We start from the raw sequence: 13195 nt of genomic DNA, 5'->3' as shown, positions 1-13195 counted from the left end.
CACAGAATATGTAGTGTTTAAGTAAAGTCTTTAAGAGTAGATGCTCACCAGACAGAAAAGGGAAGAGAGTACTAGTGGGCACAAAGGCAAGGAAGGATAAGAGGGCACAGCAGAGTCAGGGTGGAACCAAGAACTCCCTATGACGAGAGTTTATGGTTGGGCGCCATTTTAGGCCATGGGATGAGATTACACCAGAGAGGTAGTTTAGGGTCAGAAAGTCAATGGCAGCTGGGTGCAGTGGCTCACACCTGTAATCCCAGCACTTTGGGAGGCCGAGGCAGGCAGATCACTTGAGGTCAGGAGTTTGAGACCAGCCTGGCCAACAAGGCGAAACCCTGTTTCTACTAAAAATACAAAAATTGGCCAGGCATGGTGACGCGCGCCTGTAGTCCCAGCTATTCGGGAGGCTGAGGCAGGAGAATCGCTTGAACCTGGGAAGCGGAGGTTACAGTGAGCCAAGATCACACCACTACATTCCAGCCTGGGTGACAGAGCGGGACTCTGTCTCAAAAAAAAAAAAAAACAAAAAAACAAGAAAGTCAATGGCCTTATAGGGTGGATATGCTGAGGAATTTGAACTTGACCTTGGAAGCAAAGGCAACTCAACAAAATTTATAAAACAAGGAGGTACAAGTCAGTTCTGATGGCACTGGGGAGGGCATGAGGAACACTAATCAGGAGGATGCTAAAACTGCGGAGGCAGAAAGTGATCAATGTGGCCTACATAGTTGAGGCAGTGTCTGTGGGATGGAAAAAGAAAAAACAATTTGAGAGATTCTAAAGAGGTAAAACCACCAGGGACCCAGTGACTAAATGAGGGAAGAAAGCAATGGGTAGAAGTTGAGGGTGGTGAGCTTTCTAATCTCAAGAATGGGACTAGGGGATACCGTTAGAGAAGAGGCTGAATGGGAAGAGCCTTGTAGAAAGAATCCTTATTAAAATGTAAGTGACATCCTGTCACGCTTTGCTCCAAGCCTTCTCATGCCTCCTCATCTCAGAGTAACCACCAATGCTCTTCTTACAGAACTTACAGACTATAAGTTCTCGTATAACCGGGCCCCTCTCTCTCTCTCTCTCTCTCTCTCTGACCGTCTCCCCTGCTCTCACCAGCTGTCTCCCTCTGCTCCAGGTATGTTGGCCTCGGGTGCTTTTCCTGTCAAGTATACCTGAGGCTTTGCTGTTCCGTAGGCCCAGAACATTCTTCCAACAAGTATCTACATGGCTTGCTCCTACATCACCTGCCCCACAAGAAATAAGCTCAAAGAAGACACGAATCTCTTGTCAGTTTTCACAACTTCATTTCTAATGCCTAAAACAGTACCTGGCACAGAGTCGGGGAGTGAAATCCATTTGTTTAATGGAGTAAGTAACTTAATGAATATGAATCATGTTGAGTTAGATGTAGCTGGAAGACTTTCAGGTAGAGCCACTCCGTAGGCAGTTGGAAGTGGAGAGCTGGAGGTCACAGGGAGAGCTGGGATGGGGACAGAGGTCTGGAACCATTGAGACAAGAGCAGAGTCATCTCAGAAGGATGAAGAGACACAAGGGAAGAGAGAAGCAGTATAGGACTTAAGAGTAGAGACCCAAAAGCCAACAGCCCAGGCTTAAATCCTAGTCCCAACATATCCTGCACATAAGTCTTGAACAAATTTTTGAACCTCTCTGTCCCTCGGTTTCCTCATCTCTAAAATAGGGTTTTAGTAACACCTGTCTCAGAAGCATATAGCAAGATTTCAATGAGCTCACACGTGTAATGCACTTAAAGTAGCAGCAGAACAACCTGGCACACAGCTAGCACACAATCAGTGACAGCAAGAGGGTTACTGAGGATGGTCTCATTTTCTTTGGATAAGAGGGGCTGCATTCATATTTCTGGAAGTCAGAGTTTGTTTTCTGACTATGTAATTCCTCGTTTCCTTCTGTTCCATGATGAGCTAACAGAAGTTCTCTCTGCTTTTCTGCTTTGACCTTTGGTGGTTTGGTTTTGCTTTTCTCTACGGTCCTATTAAAAGAAACTGCAAAATTTCTCTGAAGGTGTTTTGAATTGGAGCATGGTAGACCAAGAGGTGGACAGTATAGCAGAAAGAGCATGGGCCTTCAGAGTCAGACAAATCTGGGCTGAACTCCAGCTCTCCCACTCAGATAACTAACTTAGTCTCTCCTGATTTCCTCCTTTTTTTTAATCTGGTTATGACAGACAGGCTGAACTCCAATTCCTGGGCTCAAATGATCCTCCCACCTCAGCCTCCCAAGTAGGTGGAACTTACAGTTGTGCCTGGTTCTTCTCTTGATTTCTAAAACAGAAATACCTACCTCAAGTACCTCAAGCCTGAAGAAGAGTAGTTGCTGAATACCTATTTGTGGAATGAATGAATGAGGCTGTTGTGGGGATTGCATGTGAAAGCATGCATAAAACATGTAGCACAAAGCCTGGCACACTGTAAGGGTCAATCGACAGACCCAAAATGGAAGCTGAACAGACTCCTGTGTTTATGACTGGCAGCTGGATTGGCATTCCTGTGGTGAGGGCTGTTTAAGGGACCCAGTGTCAGGTCTGAACTTTCTATTTACTCATGTCATTAAAAAGTATTTTCACTTCATCTTTTAAGAGAAGAGGTTTACTTTTACTAAGGTTTTATTGAAGTACTAAGCCTTCCTAGAAGGTGTACTTTGGCCAGGCGCAGTGGTTCACATCTGTAATCCCAGCACTTTGGGAGGCCGAGGCAGGTGGATAATGTGAGGTCAGGAGTTTGAGACCAGCCTGGCCAACATGGTGAAACCCCATCTCTACTAAACTTACAAAAATTAGCCAGGCATGGTGGCAGGTGCCTGTAATCCCAGCTACTCAGGAGGCTGAGGCAGGAGAATCGCTTGAATCTGGGAGGCAGAGCTTGCAGTGAGCTGATATTGCACCACTGCACTCCAGCCTGGGCAACAGAGTGAGACTCTGTCTCAAAAAAAAAAAAAAAAGAAAAGAAAAGAAAAACAGCAAGATGCACTTAGAGTGATTAGATATTAGTATCAGGGTTTGTTGCGGGCCTTGGAAAGATAACAGAGAAGTCTTGATAGTTGTTCTGTTTGCATTTGGGTTTCCTTTTATCCCTCAGTGGATGGGTGGTTCAGAGCACAGTGGGCTGATAACCTTTTGTATCTCATTCTTCCTGTACCATTTTCACACGACAAAAGCTGAAATGGCTTGGCAGTTGCTTTGCGACAATGCATGTAATCATGCACCAGAAGGCTTATAGCTATGAAAATTTAGTAAGCATTTCAGAACTAATTGCATTTTTGTGGGTTTACCTGTCTTAAGGGTACTTTTAAAAATTATTTTTTTCCCTGATTGCAAAAGAATATACCTTCACTGCAGATGATCTGGAAAACTGGGAAAGTTCAAAAGAGAACACCCACCCTATCACTATCCAGTGTGACATTTCTGTACACATCTGCCAAATCTTTCCAGATGCCAAATCCCTGGGGAAGTGTGTATGTGTGTAGAAGCAAAATTCAAATCATACTAAACTCATTATTATTATATATAACTGGTTTTCCAAATTAACTATTGGGTGCATGCACTGAAGCAAACTCATTCAGCACCTGATAGGTACCCGAAACTGAACGAAGTACAGAGGATAAGGGAAGCCAGCACACACAAAAATTCATTACAATTAAGTGAGATTAATGCCAGATGTGATGGCTCATGCCTGTAATCCTAGCACTTTGGGACGCCAAATCACTTGAGGTCAGGAGTTCGAGACCAGCCTGGCCAACATGGTGAAACCATGTCTCTACTAAAAATACAAAAATTAGCCAGACGCACTTGCTTGAACCCAGGAGGCAGAGGTTGCAGTGAGCTCAGATCGCGCCACTGCACTCCAGCCTGGACACAACACAGCTAGACTCTATCTCAAAAAAAAAAAAAAAAATTAAGTGAGATTAAGTGCTGATAAAGGTATAGATAAAGTATAAGAGAGGAAGCAGAGACAACTCTCTGGTTGTAGAGGTGTCAGGGAAGCTTCCTACAGGAGATGACATATGAGCTGTTACTAACAGGTAACACAGAAGTTCACCAAGGAAACAAGAGACAGGCTGGGCATGGTGGGTCATGCCTGTAACCCCAGCACTTTGTGAGCCCAAGGTGTGTGGATTGCTTGAGCTCAGGAGTTCAAGACCAGTCTGGGCAGCATGGTGAAACCCTGTCTCTACAAAAATACAAAAAATTAGCCAGGCGTGGTGGCACGTGCCAGTGGTCTCAGCTGCTTGGGAGGCTGAGGTGGGAGAATCGCATGGGCCCAGGGGGCAGAGGTTACAGTGAGCCAAGATCACACCACTGCATTCCAGTCTGGGCGACAGAGTGAGATCCTCTGTCAAGAAATAAAAAAAAAGAAGAGACAGATAAAGAGAAGGAGGTACGTCAGCAGAGGACGTAGCAAGAAGGCCCCAAAGATGAAACTCATAGCAAATTTAAAGTACTGCAAAAATCCAGTGTGGATAAAAGGTGTAAGAGCAGGGGAGATGAGGCTGAAAATGTAGGAGCCGGTCAATGATGTGGGATTTGAAGCAGAGGGTTGCCATGTTCAGATTTACATCTTGGTTAGAAAATACTACAGCTTCAAGGATGAAGGGGGGCAAAGAGGAAAACTAAACAGACCTATAAGAGGACTGATAGTGAAGAGGAAAGATGGTGCAAATCAAATGGGAATGGAGATAAGAGACAGTGGCCTAGAAATAATATTGAGCTAGAAGTCACAGAAATCATATTGACCTGGATTCTAGATGGGTAAAGTCCTTCTTTCCTCTCTTCCTTCCTTGGTTACTGATGGTCAGCTATGTACATGCAGGTGCTAGAGATACAAAGATGCTGTGACCTAATTCCTATTCTGATTTTCATGGCAACCCTCTGCTTCAAGACTTCACATTGTAGTAGGAAAAAAGAGGTGAAAATTTATTATTTTTACATGCCCAGAGGGCCTACTCTTCCTTCTTTGGAAACAGGACTCCGATTTTCCTTTGGGAGAGCCACCCATGTCTAACTCACATAGTGCATACAGTTTGGTGGGAGTACTCTCACTCCAACCCCACTCCAAGAGTAGGTGCATGAACTAGGCCGGGCAAACAGGAGCATTTGACTCTCCTGAACATGATGACTAGTTCAGTGATAAGCACATGACTCCAACCAGGCCAACAGGATTACTTCCTGGAGAATTTGATGGAACCAGGGAAAAAGAACTCACTACCTTTTTCTAAGATCCCAGATGCCAAAGGCCACATACCCCTTGGGCTGTCAGAGTCCTGCTATGCTCTCAGATGAGAGCCTATTGAGCATGAGATCACACTGAGGAAAGCTAAGCCAAGAAAAACAGGAAAAAACAGTGATCAGGTGACATCTTTTGTAAAGTTGGATTTAGCCATGTACTCCTAGACTTCTAAGGCAAGTCAATAAATTCCCCTTATTTTTTGCCACAGTGAATTTGATTTGGGTTTTCGTCATTTGTAATTGAAACAGTGGTGTCTAATTCAGAGACAGAGACACGGAATTCTGTAATTGCAATACCATGAGCTAGGTGGTATAGAGTTATTTACCAGGAGTGCAATCGACTTGACTTGTAGGCAGGGTAAGCTGGGAAAATGTTCACAAAGGAGGTGATGTTTAACTGAACTCTTGAAGAATTAGCCATCTGCAACAGGATAAGGAGCAAAAGGAAGGAGGAGGAGCTAGGCAGAAGAAACAGCATGAGCAGAGGCAAGGAAGTGTGGAATGTCCGAGGAAATAAAAACAGTCACTATGCTAAAGCATTAAATTCACAGCAAAAAGCCAATTCTGAAGAAATGCACATGTTCTCTAGGCCATGAGAAGTCATAGGTGATCTAATTTGACCTTTTCACCTGTCATTTAACCTCTCTAGCCCAGCTTCCTCATAGGTAAAATAAAGTTGATCAGAACACATCACTGAAACTGATAAAAATATTAAAATACCTTACCTGCTGATAGAATTCATCATCTTTGGGGGTCAGATAAGGAAGCCAAGTGTCTTCGAGCTCTTCAAGAAGCCTCAGTTTCTGTTTGAAAATAATAATTGCATATAAGTGAATATGCAATAACCCAAAATAAGACACTCTCTTATTTTTCCAATAAGAGAATACAAACAAATTTTAGCCAACTTTGAATTTATAATCTTTTAGAGATAGAAATTAGTCAAATCTCAATTATAAAATATATTAATTAAATTACATACATCTTTTTTTTTCTTTTCTTTTAGAGGCAGAGTCTCGCTCTGTCACCTTGGCTGGAATACAGTGGTGTGATCACAACTCACTATAACGTCAAACTCCTGGGCTCAAGTGATCCTCTCATCTCATCCTCCCAAGTAGCTGGGACTACAGGGGTGCCACCATGCTTGGATAATTGTTTTTATTTTTAGTAGGGACAAGGTCTCGCTATGTTGCCCAGGCTGGTCTCAAACTTCTGGCCTCAAGCAATCCTCCCATCTTGGCCTCCTACAGTGCTGGGATTACAGGCATGAGTCATGGCACCCAGTCAATTACATATATACTAAATTACACATGGTATGAAGCATAAATTTAGAAATAATTTTATTCACTCTCACATTTCATGAGACAATTTGATTCACTCTTCACATGTATTGTTGACATCCGGGTCTTTTTCATCACTAGAGTCAGCTTACAAGTCATCCAACACAGTTTTCCAGAGCAAACGCCTGTCTGTATAATCTGCTTGAGACATAGTAGCTTGTAAATCCTTTTATGGTACTATCACTGGAAATACCAAACCAAGCCACAAGTATCCATTTGCATAATGTCAGCATATGTGGAAGAGTTATTCATCTTGTAAACATTTATTTGAGATCATATCCACTTACGGTATTGCTTTTTTAGAGTGATCTATCATCTCTACAATAATTAATAAATCTGTGTTAAACATCTTTGTTTCTTTTCTTTTCCAATTCCATGAAGCAGCCTTTTTAAGCACTCAAAGCCAGCATTGTCTGAGGCTGTTTCAAGAGACTATGTTTTCCCCAAACAGTACTGTGCTATTCAAACAAAGTAACTGAAAGACGATCTCATATTATAAAGTATCTTATAAGAAACCAGATACATATAGGGCACCGCCGTCCTTCTGAGGGATATTTTTCAAAGAATATCTGACCTTACATTCAAGAATATATGGAGTTTTTGTGTGTACGTGGCATATAAAAGGCATAAATGTGCATATACACTCACAGACACATATACACATAGACATGTATATACGACAGACATTATCTGTAAGAAAGAAAGCAAAAACAGCAGAAACAACTGGGTTTCAAATAAAAATGCAATTAAATGCATCATCAAAGCTACTGTCAGCCAGTAAGTCACGTTTATAAAAATTAGATAACAGTACACCTTGCTCTGGGCCGATATAGTCCCACTCAATAAGAATATGGCTTGGTAAACACAAACTGGATTTCAGGCTCCACCTGCTCCAATGGCCAATGTCTTTATAAAGTGCACAACCTACTTAACCAGACGTGGCGGCCCTGCGTACTACCCTGTCCCATCCCAAATAGCAGCCTTCTCTCACAAACCCATCACAATCAGAGTAGTCAGAGGAAACTTCCTTTTGGGTAAAACACAAATTCTTTCTGGACCTTTTTTGTATCATTACCTAAAAGTGAGGAAAGAGAAAGGGAATAGAAGTATAGCAACCAATTGACCCTGAGAGACACAAAACCAAATTCTACTCTTAGGCATAATTCTATTATATTTATTTAGTCAAAGCCTTTGTTTTGACTATAGGTGTTTTCTCATTTACAACGAAAAGGTTGACTTACCAGTTAAACATAGAAATTTTTTTTTTTTTTTTTTGGAGACAGGATTTCACTCTGTCCCACAGGCTGAAGTGTAGTGGCCCAATCACAGCTCACTGCAGCCTTGACTTCCTGGGCTCAGATGATTCTCCCAACTCAGCCTCACAAGTAGCTGGGACTAAAGGTGCAATGCCACCATGCCTGGCTAGTTTTGTTTTACTTTTTTTGTAGAGATGAGGCCTCAGTATGTTCCCCAGGCTGGTCTCAAACCCCTGGGCTCAAATGATCTGCCCACCTTGGCCTCAAATGATCTGCCCGCCTTGGCCTCCCAAAGTGCTGGGATTACAGAAGTGAGCTACCATACCTGGCCTAAATTATGATACTTTTATAGTTATAATACTAATGTAACACACACCATTACAGATAATCGACAAACCAGTTTGGATAATTCACTATTGGTTAATTGATTTATCTATTTTTCAGTATTAACCATTATTTGGGCCATAGAAAGAACCAACGATATTTCCATGCCATACTTGTACATTTCTCCACTCCATCATAAATTTAATCAGAATCTATACCTCAATTTTTACTTCAAGCTCAGAAAAGCCTCCATTTTCCTATGAATATTTTATCAATTCTTAGTCTTTTTTATAGACACAAAGTGCCAGAATATTTATAAATGCCAAAAAAGGTAAGCCCTGAATAATTCAAACACACATTTCTCAAACCTTGAAATGTCTCCACCTTGCAAACACCACCTTAAGATCTCTTCATGAGAGTCGATCAATAAAGCTAATCTACATATAAAGAGGAGCACAAAAGCATGGATTCCCAAAAGTAATTACATACTCCACCTAAATCAGATGAAACAGCAACAGACCTGTCCCATAGGTCGACAAGTGCCAATGTAGGCTGAACCTCTGCTTATAATTAATGCTTCAGCTAAATTCTTGTAACAACCACCACTTCTCAGTTCATTTCGGAACTGAGCATCAGACAGGTATAAAACATTGTAACTTATAAGTCTGTATCAAAAGGATAAAATTTGACAAGATTTTTCCTACTCTAGAGCAAGCAGCATATAATTGATCTTCCACTAGGAATTTTCATTTTAATCCTGTGAGCACTGTTGTATCTACATGACAGCAGAGAATGGGGACCAGAAAATCATCCAACTTAAGACCCTACAGATAAAAATCTGCTCTGAACATCAACACTCAGTACTTGCAATTTTACGAAGTAACTGGCAAGATCAAGTATTAAATAACAATATTTACAAACATAAAGAGAAGTTTTGGTCATGTTTACATTGGTGAAATCAATCAGATATCAATAGTAAATTGGTAGCTCATAAACATCAAAATTAAAAATTCTTAACTGCTTTATAAAAAAACAAATATTAAGATTGCTTTATGAAAAGCGAGGTCACTATGGGCAAGACTAAGAGAAACAGGCCCTTTCATTCTCTGCTGTCAGGAGGGCAAAACAAAACCATACTTAGAGAGGGTAACCAGTCAACTCCTTTCAAAATTAAAATGCATTTACCATGTGAGCCAGTGATCCTACTTCTGATTTATCCTTCTAATATACTTGTACCATGTTCAGAAGAATATATGCATGAGGATACTCATTACATCATTACTTGTAGAAAAAAAGCTTGGAATCACACTAAAAACCACTGAACTGTACACTTTAAAATAGTGAATTTTATGATATGGAAATTATTATCTCAATAAAACAATAAGATTAGAAACAATGCAAATCTCCAGCCACAGGGGACAGTTGAATAAACTACAGGACATCCACATCATGAAGTATAAAGCAACAGTAAACAAAAACAAGGACGCTCTCTGTTTATGAACTAAAAAGCTCTCCAGAAGATATTGGGAAGTAAAAAGCAAGGCACAAAACTCTGCTTGTATTTGCATACAGAAACACAAAGGATAAATGACAGACTATTAAAGTGATTATCTGTCAATAGAGGTGGGAAATGACTAGAAAGGGGCAAGGCAGAGCCAAGACTACTCAAAATATTCCATTTTATATTGTTTTGATTTTTGCACTATGTAAATGTCTTACCTATTACCAATTCAAACATCTAACCTACTAATTCCTCACATGAAATTCAGTATAAAGATGAAGACAACATGATTTTTGGCATTGTTTTAGAAAGTGCCTACTTTTGTCCATGTACAATGAAGTATTTATTTGGAAAACTATTGCAGACTAGCACACTAAAGAGGAGAGGAAGAAAACAGCTGACAATTTTCTTTGTGTCAAATGCCAACCACAGTAAAAACACACAACATTAAAATGCGCTCTGGAGCACAGGTAGAAGGAGCTCACGTTTGACTGTCAGATCTGGCTAACTGCTGCTCCTCGGCCTGATGTACAGATAAATCCACACAGCTGGGCCCTGCAGCACACTGCTCTGCTCACACACTTCTTTGCTGTCACACTTGTGTCAAATACATCAAGCTGCTCACAAATGTCACATGGAGAGCCAGCGAGAGCATGAAGCCTCAGCTCTCCTACCTGGAAGGAGGGGCGGATGAAGACCCCTGCACACAGGCTACCACCCATTTCCACAGCTCTAGCAAAGTAAAAGAGGACAAAAGACCTATGTGAAACACACCACAGCCAGTTGCAGTGGCTCCCACCTGTAATCCCAGCACTTTGGGAGGTGGAGGCAGGACAATCACCTGAGCTCAGGAGTTCGAGACCAGCTTGGGGAAAATGGTAAAAACCCGTCTCTACGAAAAAATACAAAAACTAGCCAGGCGTGGTGGTGTGCATTTGCAGTCCCAGCAACTTGGGAGGCTGAGGTAGGAGGATCCAGTTGAGCCTGGGAGACAGAGGTTGCAGTGAGCCGAGATCGTGCCACTGCACTCCAGCCTGTGTGACAGAATAAGACTCTCTGTCTCAAAAAAAAAAAAAAAAAAAAAAACACCACAACTCAAACTCATAAGGGTTTAAAGTTAGATATCAGAAACTACACCAGCCCTAAGCCTCTGCTTTACTGTGAAAAAGTTAAGCTGTATCTGAGCTTGTATATCTTGTCACATAGAGATATGGTTTGAGAGTCTTACAGTAATTACATAAAAAGATTAAGTGGATTATGACTCATCCTGTAAGGGTGTATCTCACCTACAAATGAAGTGTATTTTTCGTCCCACTCCTGACTCTTCAGCCGTGTCAAGATTATGCTGCTAACGACACTTATTCTTTATCCATTTATCATTTTCCACATAATACTTCTTCAACTATGCATCCTATTGTGTCAGGTTCAGTAAAAATTTAATTTTGTTACCTGAGTCTTTTCAAAATACAGTGATGAATAATGGCTAATGAATGTTCATTGTGAAAATAACTGCATGATCTTATGAGGGTTTTAAGCGGGAAAATGACCTAGTCCTTAAGCAGGGTGCTTGGTGGGCAAGGAAGACATATCTAAACTAACACTAGAAAGATCATTAAGAGCCAGGCGCGGTGGCTCACACCTGTAATCCCAGCACTATGGGAGGCCAAGGAAGACGGATCACTTGAGGCCAGGAGTTCAAGACCAGCCTGGCCATCAAAGGGAACCCCGTCTCTACCAAAAATACAAAAATTAGCCGGCCATGGTGGCGCACACCTGTAATTCCAGCTTCTAGGGTGGCTGAGGCAAGAGAATCGCTTGAACCTGGCAGATGGAGGTTGCAGTGAGTCACCGCTGCATGGTGACATAGCATGGTTCTTTCTCAAAAAAAAAAAAAAAAAAAAAGATCAATAAGAAGTAGCTAAACCAAAAAAGTGTAAATATTTCACATACACCATATTTGCTTTAGATAAGAAGAAAAAAAGTATTTCAACCATTTCAACAAATTTAGCATCCCTTGTCCTACGAAAAACTTCCCTCTCCATGAAGATATGGCACAGTAAAAGTAAACTGGATTTGGAGGCGAAAGTAGAATTTTGAATGGAGACTCTTTCACTTCCTCGATGCGGTACCACATCGGAAGCAAACTCGCTCATTCTCAATTTCCTCATCTGTAAGGACACTGTTTCATAGAGTTGTGATGATAAAATAAAATTATTCATACATATTAGTGCCTTTTGCAAACTATAAACTATGCAGATATTAGGCAAATAGCATTCAAACAGTGAGGCAGGGGTCTGTATAACAAAGCAAACTCCTTTGTTATGTGTGTATAGCCTAAGGAGCCAAACTCTTGAATTCCAATGCCAGTTCTACCAGTCTAGGTGCATGATTTGCAACTAGTTTCTTATCTCCCTGTGAGATGTAAATGATATTAATACATAAAGCTCTAAGAACAGTGTCTGGCACATAAACAGCCCCTCAATACATTTTGGCAACCATTCGTTGTTGTTATTTACTCATGTCTGGAAAGGACAGTTTTATTTCCTAGTTATAAATTACTTATACAGGAATCTATGTGTACCACATCAAATTATACTTTAGGCCACAGATTAATGCCACTGGATTAATAAGAATCCAGATATTAATTAGCCTCAGTGATCTACAGGAGAAATGTATAAAAACTTCCCATAAAAGTTTACATATATAAAATGTGTCAATTAACTACGTTGTGGTGATCGCCTACTTTTTAATATGACAAAATTGCATAATTTTAGAACATATAAAGAAACTAAGGCCCATCCAGAGCTATGAAGTGACTGGCAAGAGACTATACTGCTGCTTATGAAAGAATCACAACTCACATTCTTAGTTCCCAGGTACAAGGCCACACCCACTACACCACACCATCCCCGAGGCAAGAGAAATCATCTCTCTTAAGAATTGTTTAATTTTTAACTGAAAAACAACATACACAACATTTTTTTAAAAGTTTTTAATTAAAATCAATCCTACTTATAAATTTTTAAAACCAATACTTACAGCCACTGCTCTTGGACCCTCAAGTCCTGGCTGCTTTGGTAGCTCTACAAGGCTTTCAAAAGAGATCTTTTTAATTAATACTTAGCAAGTCTTGTTCTGTTTCCAATAATGGGAGCCAACACTACAGCATACAAAAAAATCTAGCCTGGATAGAAAATGTTATAATTTAGAAAACATCAGGAAGAACACTCAGAAGGACTTCACCTCAGCAGTGGTGTGATAGCCCTAGACTCAATGTCACACTGTTCCTTTCTAATTAAATGCAACACCTGAAAAGATTCAACTGTTTCCAAGTAACATAAATGAGTTACTTAAAGGAACAGCAAGCACAAAATCCAGCACTTAAATGTTAAAAATTTACAATGTTTGTCATCCAATCAAAAGCAACAAGGCATAGAAGTTTCTAAGAGAATACTACAAGGCAAGACAATATGACTGATAATGAAGAGAAAAATCAACTAATTGAAACTGGTGCAAAAACAG

At 40.7% G+C, this 13195-nt stretch overlaps 1 protein-coding gene across 6 annotated transcripts in view; it reads right to left on the bottom strand.

Moving 5' to 3' along the window:
• The window catches only part of FTO (FTO alpha-ketoglutarate dependent dioxygenase), a 404110-nt gene that overhangs the window by 292909 nt on the left and 98006 nt on the right, over window positions 1-13195 (bottom strand). For all 6 annotated transcript variants that reach the window (XM_024925915.4, XM_063598008.1, XM_024925916.4 and 3 more), the window contains exon 2: window positions 5981-6058. In XM_024925915.4, the coding sequence (XP_024781683.1) occupies window positions 5981-6058 (78 nt within the window). The remainder of the gene's footprint in view (window positions 1-5980; window positions 6059-13195) is intronic.

Source organism: Pan paniscus, chromosome 18 (assembly GCF_029289425.2).
Source record: "Pan paniscus chromosome 18, NHGRI_mPanPan1-v2.0_pri, whole genome shotgun sequence".
NCBI lineage: Eukaryota > Metazoa > Chordata > Mammalia > Primates > Hominidae > Pan > Pan paniscus.
This window is presented reverse-complemented; position numbering and strand designations above follow the sequence as displayed.